The sequence below is a fragment of the Zonotrichia leucophrys genome, chromosome 1, assembly GCF_028769735.1.
Source record: "Zonotrichia leucophrys gambelii isolate GWCS_2022_RI chromosome 1, RI_Zleu_2.0, whole genome shotgun sequence".
NCBI lineage: Eukaryota > Metazoa > Chordata > Aves > Passeriformes > Passerellidae > Zonotrichia > Zonotrichia leucophrys.
Window position 1 is genome coordinate 81,210,530 of NC_088169.1, and position 24,047 is coordinate 81,234,576.

The 24,047-nt window shown below is 39.1% G+C and overlaps 1 protein-coding gene across 7 annotated transcripts in view; it reads right to left on the reverse strand.

Moving 5' to 3' along the window:
- Window positions 1-5,186: 5,186 nt before the first annotated feature.
- The window catches only part of NAALAD2 (N-acetylated alpha-linked acidic dipeptidase 2), a 32,450-nt gene continuing 13,589 nt past the window's right edge, over window positions 5,187-24,047 (reverse strand). For all 7 annotated transcript variants that reach the window (XM_064719106.1, XM_064719127.1, XM_064719117.1 and 4 more), the window contains 8 exons: window positions 21,679-21,742; window positions 19,679-19,746; window positions 16,612-16,703; window positions 15,101-15,191; window positions 14,176-14,440; window positions 10,886-10,967; window positions 9,584-9,676; window positions 5,187-8,034 (listed from right to left, as the gene is read on the reverse strand). In XM_064719106.1, coding sequence (XP_064575176.1) covers window positions 7,845-8,034; window positions 9,584-9,676; window positions 10,886-10,967; window positions 14,176-14,440; window positions 15,101-15,191; window positions 16,612-16,703; window positions 19,679-19,746; window positions 21,679-21,742 — 945 coding nt within the window. In that variant the 3' untranslated portion in view covers window positions 5,187-7,844. The remainder of the gene's footprint in view (window positions 8,035-9,583; window positions 9,677-10,885; window positions 10,968-14,175; window positions 14,441-15,100; window positions 15,192-16,611; window positions 16,704-19,678; window positions 19,747-21,678; window positions 21,743-24,047) is intronic.

Consider the following 24,047-nt stretch of genomic DNA (forward strand, 5'->3'; position numbering starts at 1 on the left):
TGTCTGGAACACTGTTTAAGGGTGGTAATAATTTTGCCATTATAAGAGTCTTGAATTACAGTTGAAGAGGAGATGACTTTTCGCATGGCTATTTGATTCTGCACATTCACAAAACTTACACGCAGAAATTAATCTCGTGTCTTCATGCTCTAGTTTTTTTCTAAACGTATCCAATAAAATTCTTGTTACATGCTGGTTGCATTTGGGGTTTGTGTTTGACTCCTTTTGTTATAAGTGTGAACTTCCCTGTTAGTTTGCAGCATGGTTGTTGAAGTAAAATGTCAGTGGACATTTTCCACATGTAGGTCAATATGGGAGTGAAACTGCATCGCCAAGGGGTTTTTCCCACCTGTTGTTCCTTTCTTTGCTTGTTGCTTTCTAAAGCTACAGCCCAGTCAGGATATGAGTTTTGCAGAAATCTGAGTGTGGTTACTGAGATGGAGGCCTGTCTCATTCACAGGAATAGTTCAGTCCAAGACTTTTGAGCTGTCACAAACTTAACGGAACAGAAGTGGAATAATTCCAGATACAGTGGCTGTTTCTAAAGTTGCTGATGGTGCTGTTGCTTTAATTTTTTTGTTTTCATCTTCCAGACCTTGATTTCTTGAAAGGTCAGAAGGGTATTATTAATAAATACTTGGGCTTTTCCCACAGTTTGTGTAGATGTTTTGACCAGAGGGTAACCAATGTATTGTCACAGACATTGCAAACTAATCCACAGTGAAATGAGTGTTAAGCAGAAAAGGAAGCATCCTTTTGAATAAAATATTTTTGTTACCTGCTAGAAACAAGTATTTGAAGAATTAGTTCCTTGTTAAATTTTAAAGCTGCATTGCAACAAAATTCATTTAAAGCTACCTAGAGGCAGATCTTTTACATTACAATGATCTGTGAAATATTTTTAGTCCAGAAACCTTGTTCTCAGCAATGTGATTTAAACCTATGATAAATACTGATACTGCAATATTATTGCCGAATTCCATGATTGGGAAAAAAACTAACCTAATATACTTCTAGGCTAATGTGCTTAACCTAATTTGTTCCTCCATAATTGGAAATCAGGCTTGTGTATAACAAGGCAGAGTTGATGCAGTGTGCTTCTATACCCCAAGGGACTTAATTTAGGGGTTTTTTTAGGGAATGCCTTGTAATCAGGTTATATCATTATGTATATAAACAACCCAAATTTTAAACGTTCTGCTCATAGTGAAAGCAGTTAACATTTGGAGTGTAAACTCATGTTTGAAACCTACAGTAAAGAGGTAGTTTAAGTTCTTTAACTGCAGCTTTGTGAACTGGAAGCTTGTTGGCTCTTCTGTTACCAGAGTTTTACTTTACTGGATAACTTAAGTGGGATGCTTGTGCTTTCCATGAGCAATTAACAGCTGTAAAGAAGAGAAGGTTGGTAAGATGAATGGAGGACAGTGAAATGTAGTTGAAAATAAGCTTTTAAGAAAAAGATTGTCACATGTTTGTTGTTGAAAAATAATTCAGAGAAGATGTGCTAAGGGTGATGCAAATGAAAACTCCCAACAGCTGAATTTAACAGTGTTTTATACTTTTCTCACATACCTTTGTAAGGGTTCACCTCCTTGCTGTGTGAGCACAGAGTCAGTGCTTGTTTAGCTCAATAACAAGCTCAACATGTGCATTTATAATTAAACAGCTGTATTGACTCACATTGCCTGAACACTTGAGTACAGTTGGGACTTGTACAGTGAAAAGTGGCCAAAAGTTCAGTGTGGTTTAGTGATAATACCCAAATGCTGAGCACATAATTCTTAAGCTAAACCATGTGTAATTTTAATGAGTTTTTGCTTTTCACAATTGCATTATATAATGCACATATGTTTTACCTTAAACTGCCCCATAAGTGTATTTCAGTAAGCATAACTATTCAGGAGTGTATTGCAACCTGTGGCATTGTACGTCCTCCCTTTTCCTCCATGCACTGCAGGTGTTCTTCACTGAAGTTTGAAGTATAGTTTTGTGCAGACTGAGCAGTAGCTGTTACAGAGCTGATAGATTTTGCCAGAGGTTCTCCATATTCTGGTAATTGTGTTTTAGTACAAAACAGTGTAATGCTGCCTGAGAGGCAAGTGCCAAGTCCTGCAGTCACATTCTGAGTCCTGTACAAATATCTGGTCCTCAGGCTGGTTGTCTTTTATCAGAATGCAGATGACAAGAATGGTGTTTGCAAAACCAAAATCCTGTCTGGCTGAATTGGGTGAGCAGAGGTGGTTTGAAAATACAGAAAGAAAAGCTGGGTTAATTTCATCCATTTCTCAGGTTACCAGGACTGGACACTTTAATTTTGCATATGACTATGGATAAATAGCTGTGCTTAATGATTTTTCTTCAGAAAACTTGGGACCCTCCCCCATGTAGTACCCAGATGCCAATCTCTGCTGACAGTCCAATGAACACAGGATTCCTGTGGCTGGTAGTGTGGCAGAAGCTTCATTCTTGCTCTGCAGGGTCCCAGAACCTGCCAGGCTTGCTTTGTCTGTTCTTTTAACTTGCCTGTGGCTTTGTTCTGGCTTGTTTGGCTGTTAAAAGTTTTCCCAGGTCCGGGTGGCTCTTGTCTTACTTGGGTTACCTTGTTTCTCATTCTGTGGTTGCTTGTTATAGAAGTATTTTTTTACATAACTACTAAAACTAAAGCAGGTTTACTATGTAGAGCAACGTACTGCTGATTCTAGTGCCCTGTTGCAGAGGGATACGTGCAAGGGCCTTGAAAACTGAGGCATGGGATGTGGTGTAGAGGACTACTATGGGACGATTGGAGAAGGGGCATTGCTGGATAACAGAGATCCCAGGAAGAGAAACAGTTCATAAATATTATAACTGCTTTTCCATTGAAAGGTTTGTACTATAATTTCTTCTCTTTTTTTCTTTAATAGTAGAGACTAATCATTCTTCAATCACACAGTTAAGATTTTGAGCATTCCAACAATGAACCTGTCTTTAGTTACAAAGTGTATTTTTTTTCTGCCTGTAATAAGACTGGGCAGGATGCTTATATGTGACTCCTCTGCCGTGGCAGTGGACAGCACTGTCACTGCTGTCAGTACCCACACTCCTGTAAGGGTTGTGCTGGGATAATACCGTGTGTGCTGCAGACTGAGGAGAGTTTTAGTGCAGGCAGGTGGTGTCCAGGCATGCAGGTTCTGGTGGAGAGTATGGAAATATGGCTTAGGAGACAGAGCTGAGAAAACAAAAGCAATGCTTCAGTAGGGGGGGGGGGGGTGGTTGCAGAAATATCTGAAGGGATGAGCGACCTCAGATCTAAATCTTTCAGTGCTCTGTGTTCACAGCTGGCCATGTTTCCTCCGCCTGGACTCCTGCTACATAAGGGTGCATTGTCACAACCGTCACTGTGTCCAGCAACTGTGACTTGAGTTTCCTTCTAAAAGTACAGCCAAGTTTGGAAGTAGTGTGGATGGCAGCATCAGGAACATGTCAGCTGCACTGTCAGCAGGCTAGCAAAGCACATCTGGGGAAGGTGCCATGTAAACTTAGCAAGTCTATTCTTATCCGATCCCTGCTGTGAAATGTTTTTCTATTATTGCCTCTCCTGTTCTTTCCCTTAATGAAAGGTTGGAACATGTTTGGAGTTTAATTGAACCAGGTCCAGCCCCTCCTGCATGAGGTGCCTAGCAAAGCACTCTTATCCTCCTCCTAGATTCCCCGAGCTGAAGATGTTTAAGGGTGCAGCATCCATCAGGAGAAACGCTGTTGATGCTGACAGAAGCATCCTTGACCTTATAGATTCTAACTGGCACAAGTCTCAGTGGTGTAATGGGAACAATCTTTTACCTTAACAAAGACTGCTTGCTAAATTCAGCTCCTGCTGGTTTCTCTAAGGACACTTTATATGAGCAGGTGCTAGTCTTTGAGGAACAGAACACTTTGGTTCTGCTCTGAGGAGCAGAAGCAAGATTTCTGTATTTCATTTAATTAGTGTTGTCTTCTCTGCTCTGCCATAGGGAAGTTCCTGATGTTCACCATCAGTCAGCTTTTTCAGTAGCACTGTTAACTGTACACTGAAATCCTATTAATAAAACTAGGGGAATTTAGGAGAAAACAGGTTATGCATGTCCAATTTCTACCAGCTGCCAAGAGACGTCCCCAGGTGAGTCTGACAGAGTGTCACCTGGAGATTCCAGCACCTAATGTTACAGATTTCTTTCCAAAGTCAAGGCAAAGGTATTTCAACCATAAGAGAATCTCAATCATCGCATCAAAGGTTTGGGTTGAAAGGGATCTTTAAAGGCTATCCAGTCCAATCCCATTGCCATTTTCAGCTAGATCAGGTTATTCAGAGCTCTGATCCTGGATGTTTCCAGGGATGGGGTGTCTACCATCAATCTGGGCAACTTGTTCTGGTGTTTCCTCACCTGCATTGTAAAAATCCTACTTGTATCCAATCTAAATTGACCCTTCTCCTGTTCAAAACTATTACCTTATGTACTAATGCAACAGGTTCTACTAAAAAGTTTGTTTCCAAGCTGAAATAAACTTCCAGGCACTGTCCCTTTGGAACTGATTTTCTAAAGAGGCAATTGACAACCCAGATATCCAAGTTTAATTTTGCCAGATTGTTTCGCAGCTCCAGTCTACTAGGATGAAGGGTCAGTTTCTCCCCTTTGTAAGGATTCACTGATTGTTTCAGCCAGGCTGAGTGAAGTAACTGGGCAACTGGAATTGGGGAAGCACAATGTTACCCATCTGTAAAGATTATTATGAAAAATTCCCTTCCCATACTTTAAAATTATGGGAAGGCAGAGCTACAGTTTGCACTGGGGGAGAGCAACAAGATAAGAGTCTTGTTTGTTTATCTATAAAACTTAAGATTCTACTCATTGAGGAAGGAAAGACAATTAGAGGTCTGAGTAACTGATCCTTAAAATACGAAGAATAAGGGATTTTGTGGAATTTAGTATAAGCAATTTATAAGTGGTTTGGTTTCCTTATTTATAAGGGTTTGGATATCACTCTGCCTCAGTAGAACTTTATAGACAGGAATGGAAATAGATTTAATATATTTTGTGTACTTCTCAGGATGTAGCTGGTCATGATGAATCTCACATTCACAGAGTTATCAATTAAGTTGACAAGAGGAACAAAGCAATCAATGCCAGCTGTGCATTCAGCCTGCTGTGAGCTGTAATTTATTCTTACAGCTTCAAACTGCACAGGGAAGCAAGGAGAGATTGTGTGCTCTTTTGCAGCAGTAAGGTAATAGTACAGAACCTCTAAGGCTACCTGCCACTGAAAGAGTCGAATTTACTGGTGAAACATTTGTTCATTGGTTTATACATTTCTGTAAACGAAGGAAGAAGAAAATTTCAACAAATATTTCCTTACAATGTGGAAGCTCCTTGTTTGCCTTATACTCTGATGATCCTTCAGCAGCAACCACTGGCAGATCCAAAGTTGGCTGCTGCTCATGAGGAACAGGCACTCATGGCTTTTTCCCACCATCTAGATATCCTAAAACTCCCTTGGTGGCACATTCAGTAATGCCCAGTGCAGTTAATGTAAAGTTATGATGGAGCAGGAATGGCACAAGATTCAGAGAAAGGGAAGAAAAACCCAGTGCAGTTATGTACCAGTCACATCTTAGCAAGAAATTCGTAAGCACTAAGTTCAGCCACAGATGAGATGAAAACTGTGAGTTAGTTAGGTAAAAGTAAAGAGAACAACAAAAATGTATCCACTGTTCATAGGATCATAGAATGGTTTAGGTTGGAAGGGACCCTAAATATCCTCTAGTTCCAGCCATGGGCAGGGATGTCTTCCACTAGACCTCAGGTTGCTCAGAGCTCCTTCCAGCCTGGTCTTGAACACCTCCAGGGATGGGGCATCAACTTCTTTGGGCAACCTGTCCCAGTGCCTCATCACCCTCACAGTAAAGAATTTCTTCTACTCTAAACCCTCCTTCTTCCAGTTTGAAGCCATCCCCCCTTATCCTATCACTACACACCTGTAAATAATCCCTCTTCAGCCTTCTTTAGCTACTCAAAGGCTGTAAATAATGTCTTTCCAGAGCCTGCTCTTTCCTAGGCTGAACAACTGTAGCCATCTCAGTCTTGTGCTCATGAGAGAGATTCTCCAGCCCTTTGATCATCTTCATAGCTTCCTCTGGACTTGCTCCAACAAGGCCCACACAGCTGTTATGCTGGGGCCTCAGGGCTGGAAGCAGCACTCCAGGTGGAGCCTTGCCAGAGCAGAGGGAAAGAATCACCTGTTCTGTGCCCCAGCATCAGCTACTCCTGTCTCTTATGTGTGTGCTAGCAAGGTCAGTTTTGCACTCCATTTCCCAACAGAAGAGGTAAAGCATGGACTGTAGAAGTGTAATTTCCTCATGTGCCTAAGGTTTGATCTGCAAAAAGCAATTGAGCAGTAAGGTATGAGAAAAACATCCACAAGAAGCACATAATCCTTCATCTTTCATGGAAGTGTATTGGAGGCAATACCAGTGAAAGCCTCTCTTCTTGCTGGCATATATCCCCCAAAACAGCTTCCCACAAATTATTTCTGGTTCCTGTGTTTGAATTCAAGGCATCTGAGATGAGAACAGCAACTCTGTCCTGCTTTTCTAATTCTCTCCTTTTTAGGGCCACATCTGTTCTATTCCCCATAAAACTAAGATTTTATTCCTACAACGTGGTGCAATTTATGGTAGTGAGAAAAAGTGTAGTATATTTTACATAAGAGATGAAATTGGCTAATGTCAGTTTCCACAAGCTGGAATATGATTCAGTAAAATTCTAGCAATTTTATTAGTTTTAAAGCATATAGATGAGAATTACACCTAAGGGCAAATGAAGCAAGAAATTTTAATTTTTTTTTTCTTTTTATACAAACTAAACAGTTTTGCACAACTGGCCTTTTCAAGCATTTCAGTTCCTCTTTGAATGTAAAATCAGCTCCTACTGGGAAATGTCGTTCAGGTCTTACTTGAAGACAGAATTATCTCAAGCTCCATGCTGATAGTAAGTGTCCTCCAGCTCCTTCAGATGAAAAAATATGAAAGAGATTGCCTGGGAGAAAATAGGAACAAAAGCTGCCATGGGTTCAGAACTAGAGAAGGTGCCAAAAAGAGCAGGGAGAGAGATTTGCACTTTTTCAAAGGAGGGAGATGCATGGAGACTTTCAGAGGGATGGATGTGCAGTCCACTGAAAGCATGCTTTTGAATTTCTGCACATAAGCAGATGCTTTCCTTGATTATCAAGAATGGCCAGTACTGCTTTGGCAACCAGTAGGAGAGTCGCTTATTTTTTTCGAGGAAAAGAAAGCAAATCAGTGTAAAGAGCATTCACCAGTCCTGCAGAATAGATTCTGAAAGGCAGAGATAGCTTTGGTGTCTTCTGTTATAAAAGTAATTATCAGAACAAGAAAAATGTACAGGGTGAGTATTGCATTTTTTTCATCAAAATGTGTGATGTCGATCACTGCTGTGGACAAAATTTTCAGGTAGCTTGGCAAATAATTGTTTTCATAACTATACATCCAAAATATTGGGTCCTCAATGCTGGTAGATCTCTCAGAAAATTCTAATCAGAAACTGATTGTTCCTGCTTCTCCCTCTTCCCACTTCTCCCCAAAGCCAAATTTCCTTCTACCCAGGGTTGTTCATGAAGCTACCATTCTGTCACTAGCAGAGATGCAGCAATTCCGAGCACAGGAGCTCTCTGGCACACAGAGCTCTGCTCACCTGCCATGTGGTTTGGGAGGCTGGAGACTCAGGCAGGGCAGACAGGGACACTGGGACACTGCAGCAGCCTGACAGCTCTGTGTGCCACACTCTGCTGTGGGAGTTTTCAAAGCCCTCATCCTATGCTACTTCCTTCAGTGTGTCTGCTGCTGCCTGCACAGTGAAGGCTGCAATGGAAATCTGCCTCTTCACTTCTTCCCAGGCTTCATGTTGATCAGCTTTGCTTTCAATATCAAACATGGCATCATAGATTCCTGGGAAGGATTCTCCTGCGTATTTGTTGTGGCTGCTTGGAGCAAAGATAACATGTCTGTGGGAAAAGAAGAAAAAGGCAATTATCCTGCATAAAAGAAACTATTAATGGGGTGTGTGTTCATTGTATGTGTACTATATAAACAGCTATGAATCCCAGGAAGATCAGAACTCACTAAACACACAGGAAATTGATCTTTAAAAGGACAGGAACAATCTCAAGTTTAAAATCTGTTGGAAAGGGCGCAGATTTAGGTCAGGTGACGTTTTCCTTGGGAAGAGATGACGCATTTGTCTAATTAGGAACAAAACCACGTTACACTTTTTGAAAATGGGAGCTCAACAAACCTAAGTAATTTGCCAGTCGAGAACAGGGAGTAAAACTAGTTACAGATGTGTTGTGAGAAATGGAGTAGAAAACTCAAAAACAGCTAAGTAGCTGCATGATGGTCAGCAGATTACTTACCTGGGAAAGGAATTTAAAAGGAGGGAGAAAAAAAATCTGTGGGCGAATTCTTGAGAAAAGCATGAATTATTGAGAAGAGATGTGATCATAATGGATCAGAACTACACAAAATATCAATCTTATTTTTTGGTATAGTTTTTTTTCCTAAATAATGAATAGCCGTAGATTTGCAATTAAATTTATTATAACTATGAAGTATCAAAGCACATTTACACCATGCGAAAAAGTCCTCCCAAATGAAAAGAAACATTAAAATGTCATTAATAAATGCAAGCAAGTAAGAACTAAGAATAAAAAAAAAACCCATACAGCTCCAAATGATACCCAACACCCAAAAGAAAATTTCTAGAAAGAAATTACTTAATTCTTCTCAAAGTGTGAATAACAGGTTATCCTAGGAGGATGGAAGTGTGATTCCAGTTCTACCTGCCTGAAAGACTTCTGGCATGGCATGAAAGCCATCCATCAGTGAGTTAGTCATACCCAGTTGTTAGGAAAAGGGGGATACTGAAAGCAAAGTGAGGTACTTGCACCCCTGACACTGAAAGCTGGCATCTTGTCAGGTATTCCTAACAAAACCCCTGGGTTTCTAGAAAGGATATAGTAGTTAGTGGTTTAACCTTTTGGAGCACCTACAGAAGCAGCCAAAACTGGGACAGATGGGGCTGTGCAGCACAGCTCACAGGCCTTTATCCTGTGCTGAAGGGTCCCTCCCTCTCCAAACCCTCCAAGCTCTTCTTTCTTGGCTTCTCTCTTCAACTGACCCTCATTACACATCTGTTCTCGTTTACTCTACCCTCTTTTCACTTTATTTTTTTTCTAAACAGTTCATTCTTTCTTCACTCAATCCTCACTTTGCAGACAATCACATGAGCAAGTTGTAACAGCAGTAGTACTGCACACCTACAAGTAAAAGAGTATAATGCTGTTGTGGTTTAACCATGCCTGATAAATAGATAAAAGACTGATGCAGCCAAGGAGTTCTCCTTAAGGATTATAAACAAAGTCCACTACTTGCTGAATTGTACTAAAGCAATGTGTTGAACTGTAATTGCTGTGAGACCATACAGCAATTCAACTGGCCAGTCTGCTGCAAAAATAGGGTGCCTTAGACAGCAGGTCAAGAAACTTTCAGCCTCACCTGTAAAACTTCCTCCCTGGCAAGCCCAGAGGATCAGTGAAAGCTCTTTCTACCAACATCAGCTGATCATTCATGATGCGCACTGCAACCGAACTGCAGGAGAGGGAGACAGAGAAATGTCACACAGCAGGGAAACACAACCTTCCAGTTTCATTTAAAACACTTTTTTTTTTTTAACAGAAAAAGAAAAAAAGACAAGTGTGGTTTACAGTTTACAAAAAAAGATGAGGTTTTGCAAATGGAGATTCTGAATCCATGTTATATTAATGAATTGATGTTTCTGTGTTAGAAAACAACAGAAAACATTTCACACTATGCAAAATAAAATGGAAAACTTTCTGAGAGTGTCAGATACTTGCTTAGTATTAAATGGCACTGGAAAGATGCCACTTAAGGGAATGGAGAAGACCAAGATTTACACAGATGAAGATAGCTAAAGTTTACTGTCCACTCATAAGCCAAATGTCCATAGTCCTGTTCCAACCTATACAGTCACATAGTAAGGATGGGATTCAGCTGCCTAAACACAACTGGTATCATATGTGGCTTGCAGTGACTGCATTCAGAGGGCATAGGAGTCCTGCAAGGGGCCTTAGGCTGTCAAGCATCATATGGATATCTCAGATATTCTGAGCCATCATCCTCTATCTTTGAAGCACGCTGAAAGGAAAAATTCTGGCATTGTTGTCATCATATTGCAAAAGTCCCATACATTCTCAGTGATTTCTCAAGGGCAACTCCTTGCAGCACTGACTCCTCCTTCACAACACAGACAACAAACTGCAGCTCTCTCCTCACCCAGCTACCCCACTCTTTTGTAGCACTCTTCTTCTTACTGGACACAGCTGTGGCCTATTAAGGGCAGGCCTGTTCCTAATCTTGGGTGATTATTACAGCTGCAACTCCTCAGGGGTGAGACCACCTTCTGCACTATTCTCTTACATTCTATCCCTTCAAATGGCATCGCCTACAGCCCTCATGTATAGTCTAAACAGATCTCAGTCCAACTCTAACTTTCATTGCTACCTGCCTTTCCACATATTACAGTAATTTTAATGACAACCTGATACTAGTAATAAGCTCTACAGCTCATAGTATCAATCAGGAAACATTCCTATATCTGCTATTTCATCTTAAAAGATAGTGCCTGTCTCAGGGCTCAGAGCTCTGTTCTACACTCATCAGAGAGAATCCTTGTGTAGCAGAAGAAATAAAGAGCTGCCACTCTGGCTACCTAAGGCAAACCAGGACATAAATATATTCATATATACATATATACAAATAATTTTTTTTCTGACTTACTCTTTCTTGTCAACTTGTTCAAGTCTCCCGTGAAATTCAGAAGCAGCCTTTGAGAAGTTCACCACAGCAGAAAAAAGTGGATCTAGGAATGGAAGGACTACATGAACAACTTCATAGTATTCACTAAGCCAAATATACCTTTCAGTTGCCCAGTGGGAGAAGAACTACATTTGTCTTGCTGATATAATAGCATTAATTTTGTAATTTCTACATAATTGATTACTTTCCCTAGTGCAGACTTTAAAGAGCTGCACTACTAGCAAATACCTTTTGCAATGAGACCAGCAGGAAAGCAGAGTGCTTGGGAAAGCTTTCACAACCATACATCTTCCCTTTGCCCTGCAAGCAAAAAACTGGCTGTCGTTGCAAACTGAGAGCTCTGCAGTTTCCTGTTAAACAAATGCACTGCAGTGTTCAGGTATAAAAGCCTGACTTCCGTCAGAAACCCCAGCTGTTCCAGAAGGCTGTGGGAGAACAGCAGGATGTTGCTGAGGAGAACGATGTGCCATTCACAGCACCACAGGAGAGCGCGATACGAGCTCTGGGCAGGGCGAGGTGAGGCACAGGAGGCACAGCTGTCGTGGCACACAGGGACAGGCACAGCAGGCTACAAGTCCTGTGCTGGCTGCATGCTGGAATCGCAGCACAGGAGGTGCCTGTGCCAGGTTCCCCCATGCTGTCCCCCAGCAGCGCCACTCAGCCCCCAGGGGATTGCCTGGCTGTGTGCAGGCAGGTGGGCAGGAACGGCTGCTGCTTTTCCCTGCCCTGTACATCCAACACATGTGGAATAACTTAGAGAAGCAGCAGACCTTCCTTTTAATGGCAGTGGCAACTGTGATGTGGAAGGCTCTATTTAATACAGACCTGGAAAAAGTATTGATTTATGCAAGTTATCAGAATAAATCACAGGTGGAGGTTATGACACCAAATTCTGGCCCCATCAACACTCAACTCGACTAGAAAGGAAGACATTTTAAAGCTTGTAAATTTTGCCCACAAGTTTCAGAAGACTTTGGCTAAACCAGAGTATCGTCTCTTCAACTGTGCAGGAAGATGGGACATAGGATTAGATCATCCCCTAAATCCAGTCCTCTGCTGGCAACAATTATCCCTTCACTGTTTATAGCTTTATCATCCAATTTCACGTGACAGGCTTTCTGTTCCCAGGGCTGCTATTGAAAGCTGTTCCTCAGACTCATTTGCTCTCCTATTTCTAGCAAACTTATTTATTCATCACAAGCCTACACTCGCTTCATTTTCGTCTTATTGCTGTTGTTTAGTTGGTGCAATTGGAGGCACAGATTTTATGTATGCGAGATGTTTACAGACTGCAGCCCAGAGGGACATGTCACCTTGTGAGGGTGAGAATTCACACTTGTCCACAGCCCTGTGGCAAGAGCTCTCAGTTTGCCAGGGGCAGAGTCCTGCCCTGCTGACATCATGGCCATATCACAACAACAGATTATATTTCAGAAGCAGTAGGAGGGGATTTAAGAGAAAAAAAAAAAAAAAGACCATCTGAAAAATAATGTAAGAAACTTGGTGTTCATGTTCACTAGCTCTTCAGTGTTGTCAATGTTGGTTATTTTAGAAAACATCACATTTCTTTTTTCCCCACTTGAAAATATTATTTCCTGATAGCATATGACTACATGCACAAATTTTATAAAAAAAACATTCCAGCCTTCATTGTTGCAGATGAATAGCTAAAATGTGAATCCAAATGCAAATAAGAACCTTAATCTATTATTTTAAAGGACAATTATATGATTTAGTTAGGCCTAATCAACAATTTTCTGACATTCAGTGCTGACAATAAGCAAATCTATGAAAATGCTGAGTGAAACAAACTTTAATTTTCACAGTATTGTAAAACTTACCTATGTTATTTAATATACTCTGGTGAAATACAATAAATAAAAAATTAGAAAATTTAGCTTCATTCAAGAAATAATTTAAAATTTATCAGGCATCAGAGAAGAACCATGAAAACAATGATGAGACTGAAAAACATGCCTTGTAAAAAACAGTCAAAATAACAGATTTATAAAGTTATTAAGGAGAGGTCTCAGTGTTATTTGGGCGAAAAAAAAAAGCTAAAAGTAGAAGATTGCTTCTAAATTCTAGGAATGAGAATAGATGCATTGGTCAGGAGGTAGTTTGTGCAACTTTTAATCTGAAAATAGATAAAAAAACAATGAAAATAAATGATTTCGCAGATATTTTGATAGATGCTCTACTACTGCAAAAAAAAAAAAAAATATTTGATCTTACAAGACATGCTGCAGTGAACATTAGAACATATTGAAGGAACTCTTGGTGTTTTACAGAATCTCAGACCAGATGATCCATCAAACAAGATGCTTCCTCTGTCTCAAGAGGCCTTTTTACAAAAAAGGGTGTCTTCTCAAAACAGTCAATTTTTCACCTAAACCATTAATGACATTTCAAGCATAATTTTTAATTTCCCCCAAATGTGGGTTCAATTTGAGTTTCTTACAATGTTTCACATGCCCCAAACGAGGACTGCATCTCCAAAAGGTGATTTGTGTCTCTAAATCATGGGTTCATCAGATAGCAAGTGAATCAGGACTGACTGAAATATCTCCTTGGTGCAGAAACACAAGGAGTGATCAAGGCAAGAAGGAAAAAAGAAGAAAAAAAGAGGAGACTGAAAATGACTGTGGAAGCTATCCCAGCCTGGGATCCTGAGCACTGTGCTGCTTTAGACCTGTTTTATGGGCTCCAGAACAATGTGCTCAGGTGCTCAGCAAACAGATGTATTCATGCAGGAGAGCTGGAAAGGTGCTCCTGTGGCTTAAAAATGGCAGCCAGGCACTGAGGGAGATGGTGGAGCTCCCCAGGGTCAGATGAAGTTTTGGATGAAGAGGAATGGACACCTATGTCCCTCAATTTCAAGCAGTTGCCATAAACACTTGACTTCTTTTTTAAGCAAGGCAGTGAGGACTAGGCTGAGATACCTCTTTGTCCTACATTCGAGGTCCTTGACTGCCTGTCAGCTCTGTAATAAGGCCTGTAATTAATAATATGCATCAAAATTCTTATAACCCTTAGCAAGTGACCAGCACTGAATCCACCACACCCTCTTATCAAGACAATAATGAGCTAAACCTGTGTTGTGTTTAGGAAAAAAAAAAAAAAATTGAGGCTCTTTACCATGAGGGCAAATTTCAAACAGGAAAGAAAGGAATTAATTTGCAGAGCTATGACAGATGTAACATGTCCCTGCACGATTCTAATTAATGCCCAGACCTGTGGCTGTTACTCACCAAATGATACTTTGTAAAGTTTCAGCTGTTCCTCATGCTTCTTGGCTAATTTATAAATTCTGTTGCTGTATCCTTTTAAGGCTTCTCCATAGTCTCTAGAGTCAAATGGAATGACCTGGGAATCTGCTAGGTCATAAACCAGTTTTCCTCGTAACTGGGCAATTGTTAGCTGTTTCTTGAAGGTGGGGTCATAAAATTTTTCCACTAGCTCAAATGTCTCATACACAGTGTGATAAACAGGATAATTGCTGAATTTGTCTGCTTTCTGGAAAAGAGCAAGCAAATTTGTCAATGCCCTGTATTCTGACTGGAGTTAAAACATGTATTGATCCCTTTATGACTCTGATGCTTTGTTTGGTTTCCAAATAAAAAAAGCTATCTGTTACAAAACAGAATTTAATATCCTTCATTTGTGTGTGTTTGTATTAAAAAATTAAACCAATCTGACTTCATGGACTGCTGCACAGGATTAAGTGAGCAGGCTTCCTTCTCTCTACCCACACAGACCTGCCTTCAGTTCCACTGCATGGAGGTTGCCTTCTCCCAGAGTGAAAACAGTTTGGAGTTTGGATAGCAAAAGTCTTCAATCACAGCCCCTTTTTACCTTCTGTAGCTGTTTCTGAACACAGCTATGGAAGATTTGTATATTAAGGGGACTATTAATAGCATGGTGGAACAAACTGTCCACCTTCAATCAGACTCTATAAATACCTCTCTGTGAACTTGACATCCTATAGAATATACACGCCACTGTTAACATGTTTTATTCTCCAAACATTTAGGTTTCTTGCTAAATTAAGAAACATCACTGTATACAAACCAGTCAAAGATGCTTTGAAGCTTTTTTATTAATTATGAATAAATGCTTTTAACAGGATGACTGCTCAGCACTATCAAACTTGTTCACACAGTCTGTCAAACTTACCTTGTTCTTGGTGTAACGAGCTCTGCCTGATGCAATTCCCAGTCGCTGGAAGTAAGCTTCAAAATCACTGCCTGACCCCAGTTTATTTATTCTGCAAGCAGAAAAGACAACATCTTAGTAAGGGCACTTGCTGAACAGTGTGGTAGTAATTTATGCAAAATGCAGATTTTTCAGAGAAATTGAGGTCAGTTCTTCTGAAGGGCACATCAGGGACACTAGCAAAATCAAAGGCTAGATGAATGGCAAGCTTAATTACTTAACTGATTTTATTCCAGCACTCTGATTCAGTATCCAATATTGCTACGAAGATCTTTTAATTGCAGCAATCCTAATTATGGCAGCGCTGACATTAAAAATGCAAACAATTTATGCACAGGAGCCATAAAACTGTATCAGCCACGTCTCTGCCGTCTTAAAACATCAATCATCTATTTCCAAACTAATACGAATTGGGCAGCAGTATGTGTAAAGACAGATGTGTTTGTGTGCTTGGCACATTCCGCAGCAGAACCCGAGGCCGATAAATAATTCCCACTGGAAATTCGGCATTCCCGCACCCGGCACCCGTGGGCCGCCGCTGCCATCTGATGGGGAGCTGCGGCGTGGCAGGGGCGAGCAGGCGGCACAAGGCAGACACAGCACCCCAAGTATTTTCAAATATTTACATTTGAAGTTAAGTTTCAGGTTTATGTGTCTGGCCGGATGAATAATTAGTGTTTATCAGCAAAAAAAAAAAAAATGTTTCTTCTGTTTCCTGCTGAAGTTAGTGTACATAAGGAATGATGTGCATCAACTAAGAAAGATCAAATGTGACTGCTTTTTCAAAAGGAAGAAATCTCAGTGGGTCTAATGAATCCAGAAACTCATCTTAGCAGAGCCAGAAACACGCAGAAGATTTTTGTCAAATCACAAAAGGGAGCAGATCTGTGTGCCTTATGTCAGTAACGCCACACTGGGAATAAGATTGAGCCTTTCTCAGTCACAGGTGGAAAGAGTGTTTTGGAGTTGCAACACCTTGAAATATGAAATGCTACTACACTCATATATAGATTTGTAATGTAATACATTTACATTCATTGAATAAACAAGAAATAATTATCTCAAGATTTTTAATTACTGCTTTTTAATTACTGCTCTAGGCAGCTTCTTTCAGCTGTTTGCTTATCCTAACAATTTTGATTTTGTCTTATCTAGTAGGTGACTAAACTATGTTTTGAACCCTTTCCCCACCCTGCTTTCTTTTGAATGCTTTTCAAATTGCTTTTCTACTAATATAAAGGACTTTAGAAGTGTGAGGCTTCATTTCATCACAGGAATAATGTCACCATCATTAAATAAAAATAATACTATTTTATTTTACTATTAAAAATATTATTGCTAGAGGGTCACCTTGCACTAAAAGGTTTTTTATTTCTGCCATAAATAGCACATCTCAAAAAATTCTAGTGAGTAGCCATGCCATGATATGATTAAAATATTGGGGTAATAAACCCCGAAACATATTAACTTACCTGGGAAAGTTATTATTTTCAGATGAGGGATCTTTCTCCAGCCAGCTCTCATAAAGAGATTTATTTTCATAACCCTCATCAGGGCTTAAAATCTGGAGAGGGAAATATGATAATCTCATTGGAAATACCTCTAACTCGATTCATTATCAAAGGAGATCTTTGCAGCTCCCAGCTTCATTCTTACCCAGCAGTGCTGCTGCTTGCAGGGAAGCGAATATTGACATTTGTTACTCACATTTATGCATTCCCAAACAAGGAAAGCATCTCACAGGCACTTGGAACCAACCACAGACAGTAGGAAAGGACAGGTTAAAAGGATGCTACCTGGAGCTCATCTACTACAGGGGAAATGTGCATGGACACACACAACAGCAAATGTAATAGTGTGGGACTCCTCAGTATACTGGAACCTGTTTTCCTTTCAGCAGGCATGGGGAGATGAAAATCACAAGCCTGTTTGTCCTGAGGTTTCCCCTGCACAGCAGCAATATTCTCTCAACAAGGCTAAACCTAAAATTCCACTGCTTGTTCTGCAGGAAAGGTACAAAATAATTATAGCAGTTCCAAGGGAACTCAACCAAGCCTGGAGAATCATTGTGCAAGACACTGTATGTACAAATGTAGGTCTCACACCTGCACCTCAAAAAAAACCCCAAAAACTCTGTAACCAGGATGGAAAAGGTAAGTATTAGTGTTGTCATCATGCTGCCAGCAGAACTATGAAAGAGTATAAAATAAGTTGACAAAAGCTCTCAGAAAATCTGTGGCAGAGTAGAAATAAGTCAAGACTCCAACCCTGGTCTCCACCTACACTTAAACAACCTTTAATAGACATGGTCCTTTAAGTGTAAGATTGGCTATTATGTGCAGAGGATTGGAATTTTTTTTTCCAAAATACAAAGCATAAATGTTCATGGACACTTACATGGTCCCACCATGTTGTTGAGACTTAAATTCAACCTTGAAAAACATTCAGACTCCAAATTGAAATAGCAAAGAGTTCTGACCTCTGAGATTCTGTCAGCAGCTAGCAGGAAAATAAAACTTTGTGAAATAACTGCTTGGCTGCTGTCATTTTCTGGGTATTCTGGTCAAGTCCTAGGGCTAAAGTGAAAACTGCACATTAATAAGAGCAAGCTGAACTCTGACATGTGGGAGGAAAAGCACTCTATGCTCTGGCAAAGATGTTATTCTAACAGCTTTGGTCATGTAAAAACATCAGTCAGCTTTTTCATACAACACTGAGAGCACAGTAAAACATATTTGCCCTGACTTAGATCCAAATCTAGGATCAGCATAAGCTTCCTGCTAACTCAAGAGAAGATGAAGAGTTCTCTAAGTATAAATTCAAAAGAAGCAGTGATAATCACAGGAGGATTGGAGCTGAACTACTGCAGACACCATTTGGTGGTGACCAAATGTCTAAACCCTGGCAGTAAAGCAGGGCCCAGAAGACAGTCAACAGCTCAATGTCCCATCTGTAGCTAGACCACAATTAAATGCAGAACTCCCTGAAAGAAAACACTTCATGTGTACACTAGACTTCTTTCTGGTGAGAAAAAAAAAACAAGAAGAGCAAAGAGATCATTGGATGTTGGATAACTGGATGTTGGACACCTTAATATGAACAGAAATAACTTTTCTTTGGACAAGCACAATCAGGCTTCCAGGTTTTCTATTGTTAACATCATACTTCTACTGTTAAAAGCTAAAATAACAGCGAATGTGACATTTATTTTTACAAGTCAGTCTGAAGTACTTTGCATGGTACTTTAATGGAAGTTTTCTACTCAAACCAGCAATAGCTGAATAGTTGACTTAAGATTAGATCTAGGTGCTAATTTTAGCATTGAGCACTTTTTTATAACTTTGTTTATCTTTTACAGTGAAATGTCTTCCTGAGTTAGTGGCTTAGTGCAGACAGAAAGTAAATTATTTTATCAAGGGCCCTGCAGCACTAAGGACACGAAAATTTTTTTAGACAAAAGAGAATGCTCTTCAGTGTGCCAAGTGTCAGAGCTAATATTTGAACAGCACAGCTTCTTCCCTCTGCAAGGATGAAAGATTAAGACAGAATTGACAGGAAAATAAAACATAGAAAAGAAAAGAAAATCATGGGAATAGCACAGATAAACTTTCCCAGATCTGAACCATGGCATTTCAGGTGGTAGAAGTGTGCTGTGTTTGAAAATAACTTGGGATGAATGCATCTAGCACGATGGGAGATTGGTAGCTGGAGTCATCCTACTAAGTGCCATTGCAGGGCAGATTTTAACACTGGACCAAGTGACCTGAGCTCCCTTAAGATTAGGGGGGGAATAGTTTGAGTTCAGTGCATACAAAGGTAGGCAACCACATTTGGTCAAACAAATCTCATCCTAAAGGCACCAATTTCTACCCAATGCCTTTACAGGGAGCCTGTGTTGCTGTTGTTCTGTCTTTTGTTAGCTGAGATGAATCCACATCTGAGGGTCGTGGCAATAGCTCAGAAGTCTAATCTGGTTAACTCATATGGAAAATAAAATTCCACGCTTTAATGAATCACAACCTTTCAGCATTATGATAACATATCCCGAGAGGTGAAAGTAAAGGAGTCATGGTTTGACCACTTAAAACAAAGCAAATCCACACATCAGACCTGCTAAAACACCTTCTTAATCCTTCAATATTTATCACATATTTCAGAGGCTGAGTGAGATATGGAGGAGATTCAGGGGAATAGACAGAGAGAAAATGGTAGCCAGCCAATGTCAAAAATATTTCCCTTCAATGTTTATAACTTTACAGAATTGGTCTTGCTCAAGCATTTTGCTTTTATTATTATTATTTTTACTGTATACTGCAAATAAGATTCCACTTATGTCAGTGACACATTTCCATCCTTTTAAGAATACTGAGGAACTGTGAGCATGGACTGTGTACTGCTGATGGGATGTTTTGCTATTGATTTTGGTGGACTCTTCTAGCACAGCAATAAAAAGACTCTGGTATGATAGTCCAATTTTATCAAATAAACTTAGAGTCTTACTTATTGTTAAAAAGGCAGAAAAGTAGATTGATTCTATACCTCTTTTGTCAGATTATACACCAGTTTGTAGAGAAGAGGGGTACAGTCAACTCTTAATGTGTAGTTACCTGAAAATGAAACAAAAACATGGAAATTTTCCCTTCATGTACTAGTGGCTTTATCTTCTTAATGGACTAAACCCTGCAGTCCTTTCTTAGAAAAACTTTTTGACTAAGGCAAAAATTTCGATCTTGCCTCAGATATATACAGCAATAGACTGCATGGTCTCACTTTGTAAGCTACTGCCACTACAAGGCAATAAAGTATTGGTTATAGTACATCCACAGTAATGTAATTAAACCTTCCCACAGCTCTAAAGTATGCCTAATTATCCCTCATTAGCTACAAGCCCTTGTCACTCATACACTTCCCAAAGCTTTTGTTGAACAGAAGGCAGACAGTGAGATGATGGAAAAAATACCAGATAATGTTATTGATGTTTCCAAGGAGAGTCTGTATGTGAAAACTGGAAATTCAAGCCACAAAAGTGCTTAAAACAATGACTCGCTTTGCTTCTTTTTATTGCTATAGGACAATAAATAGAAATAATTCACTGTCCAAAAAGTGGTATAAGAAGTGTTGTGGACAACATATGATGATAAACAAAATAATTTTCAGAGTATATTAGTGCTATGAGTCCACAGGGGATTTTACTGCTCAGGTGAGAGATGCCCAAGGTATTTAAGCGAGTGCACTGAACATGGTGTTCTTTTCCTTATTACACACTTCTTTTCCAGTTGTTTTGCTTTCGCATTTCCTTTAATGCATAAAGCAAGAGACATGTTTGAACAATCAAGATTTAGAAGAAAATTGTTAAGGCAGCAGCATGTTGGCTGCAAACCAGCTAAAAAATATGCGTTACAATCCATGGTGAGAATATGAAGCAGTTGTAAACTATTATTTCATTTGTGAGATTTCCTAGGTGTGAAATTCTGGTCTACTTTTAACACAGCATCTAGGCTGCATAAATGAAGGAACAGCTCTAACCCTCCTTATTTCCCAGCTCCAACTGAGCATTTAGAAACTGGGTTTGGCTTTTCTTTCTTTCCAATCCTCTTGTGATAGACAAAATTTTTAGCTGACAGGAATAAAAAGAGTTCCTAAATATGCCTGTAGATATCAATTTTATTCACACACAGGAAGCCCAAATAAGTTGGATTTGACATGGGAAGAGTAATGCCCTAAGTAACAGATGTTATGATGCAGAGCAGCTTCACAGGACCCTTCTGACTATTATTTCAGCACAGAAAACAGTAAAAAAGGTCTTTCTGTAATAAAGTCCAGCACAATTTCAGAAGGCTTTTACAATATAGATCATAGTGTTGGGCCCTCTCAAAAAAACAAAGCCCAGTTTCTAAGCAGCATTCCTGAATGGCATATTCTTCTCATAATCTGAGGGACACAGTAAATTGGATAATGGTGGATAAGGTTTTATTTGTGAAACAGTTTTCAGGGTCTATTTTTTAAAAAAAGTCCTGCTGTAATAAATATATAACCCCCTGCTCCTGGTAATCAACAAAAGTTAGTGCACTGGCTCAAAGCACCAAAGCATCTTCCACCCCCACAAAGTGTAAGCCTGAGGTCTTACCATCATAATAATTTATTGTCTCAAAATATTATAATTCCAGAGGGAAAGGAGCTGGAGCTGTGACCAGAACAAGGAGCAGATTGTCATATATTAAAACTGCAATTGTAAATTAAAGTTAATGCAGCTAAGAGACAGTTTAACATACAGAATTCTCAGTTCATCAGCACAGAATAATAAACTCCTCCAGAGGAGATATTCTGGGCTCAGAAACGTGGACTGCAGCTCATGGATGACACTACTTGCAAAAGAAAGCAATGTGAAAACCTAAATTGTCCTCTCTCTCCTCTTAACTCCATATTTGCTACACTTATTCTGCACACCACAATAGCTATCTCATGCAGTAAATAACTGACAGAGAACTAATAAAAATTACAGCTGTAAAGGCAGGTAAAGTTCAAAAGAAAAGACCCACCTTCTATAGAAGAATCTGCGTTGATGTAAGCGACTGCCCGTTCCTGAAGGACTTTGGCATTTTCCTAGGGTTGTAAATGTATAATTCTTACTTCCAATTAGTGGCATTTAGTCAAGAGCAGGTCAAGTGCATTGCTTTTTAGAGCATTACCATTCAGATCTCAGTCAGGATAATTCCTACTGTGTACCTTACTAATTATATTGTTTGACGATGGGTAAATGTTCTGGGCATATGAAATTCATTACTCCTTTCTGGGACTTAATTTGTTGTGGAAAACATCCACAAAGTGTAGGTGCTGCCTGCTGCATCACACAAGAGCAAAATGGAGCAGAAAAATTACTGGATAGAATTGTAGCACAGTAAAATTAGGTTATTACATGCATTTTAGCTCTGCACTTCTGGACTTTCTGAACATGCAACATGTGACTGTGAGCTCAGCCAGAATTCCTCCATGCTTTTCATCCCATCATTTTCCATATGTGCTCCCAGCACTGAACTCAGTTTTAACACTGATAAACCAAGCACTCCTGACACATCTACAATCTTCCTTTTCAAAAGGGAAAGTCAAAGCACTGAAATTTTCTTCTTAAATGCAGTTGACTGACTATTTTGAGTTCACTAAGCATTGCTTTCATGCTAAATATATACCGACATCTTGTTTATTTTTTTTTCAAACTCTTATTATGTTTGAAATTTATATTCTAATTAACAAGTGGTATTTCATGAGATTTTGGCTTTGTGACAGATATTTTAATTAGGTTAGCAATTGTTACTTGAGTAATTCAATTTATAATCCAACTAATAATTCGTAAGTCACATGAACTAAAAATTTAATTGTTAATTAATAACTACATAATGTTAAAAAAAAAAGAAAAAAAAGAAAAACAAGGAGAGGAGATCATAAAAAGAATGTGATGGGAGGGAGCAAGACTGTGCTTGCCTATATGGGGCCTTGCATATATGCAAAATCATATTTGCAGTATAAATAAGTATCTTTGTTTATAAGCTATGGAGATCATCTGTGTATGAAAAGAGTGTTGCCACAGCTGAATTCTTTCTGTTACACAGAAGATGGTGAACATCATGGGTTAATTTTCCTCGAGATTTAATACGTGACAGCTGCAGAGAAGAGGAATGTAAGCTGTGAGGAATGTCTCTAGAGAAACTGAATCTAATTTAGGTCTAAAAAAGTAGTAATGCACACCACCAAGATGAAGTAAGGAAAAATAAAATTAAAAGACACATTCAAATATGAACTGTGCCTACAGTTTTCTAACCTTTTACAGCTGCTATTTCATGAAATAATTAATGATTACTAGATACCAAATTATTACACAAAACCCATTACAGAACAGGAGTAGCTATATTTAACAAATAGAACATGAGAAAACTCCCTAATTTATTAATGCCTTGTTCAAGAGAAATTGGTTTCTTAAGCATCATTGTTTCATATTCCTCATAATGAAAACAATTGTGTGGCTTTTTTCTTGACAGCACCTATATGTATGCAATGGTACACAGACAAAGAAATCACAAATAAAGTTTTACATACAGATATTTTTGCCACCAGTGGAGTTCAGGAGCTCAGGTGGGATGAAAATTTAATGCCAACTATTTAAAATATCTCAGTAAATTATTTAAAATAATTTAAATTACTTTTTCTTCATGTTTCATAAACCAGCAGTAAGATGAAGACATTGTTAAAGCTGGAAGCCTAACAGTTTATGAGTGAAAAAAATAATGCAAATCTGAAGGAATAGAAATCTCAGCTTTGTTAACAGAAGAGTGATGGAATCCCCTTGGTGTTTGGAAGCATTTTTCTGGGTTTGTTATCTCCTCTGACATGTGCCATTTTGCTATGTAATTTTGTGATTTGCTGAAATACATGCCAATAATCTAAACTAAAAGATTTTTTATTTTATAGGTTCTGAAAGCTCTATACACACAGCTAAATATTAACTTGTAAATAAAATTCTAATAGAAGAATAAGACAACACATTTCTGTTAAACTATTCAGTACTAATAAATTGACATAGTTCAGCAGAAATGTGTTTTATCAGGCAGTTTTCTTCCTGCTCTATTTCTAATTTGGATTTTACAGAAAAAGCAATGAAAACTCTTGTAAGACCTATATTTCTTATTGGGGTTGAACAAATCTAATAAGAACTGAATATGCCCAATAGGAAAAGGAAGATATAAGTATTCAGAACCTCACTTCTGAATTTCCCAACATTCCTCCCGCAGGCAGGAAAAGGAAGATAAAAATAGCATGTCCAATAGGAAAAGGAAGATAAAAATACCCAGAACCTCATTTCTGAATTTGCCAACATTCTTCTTGGCAGGTATATAGTCAGAGATCCTCCTATAGA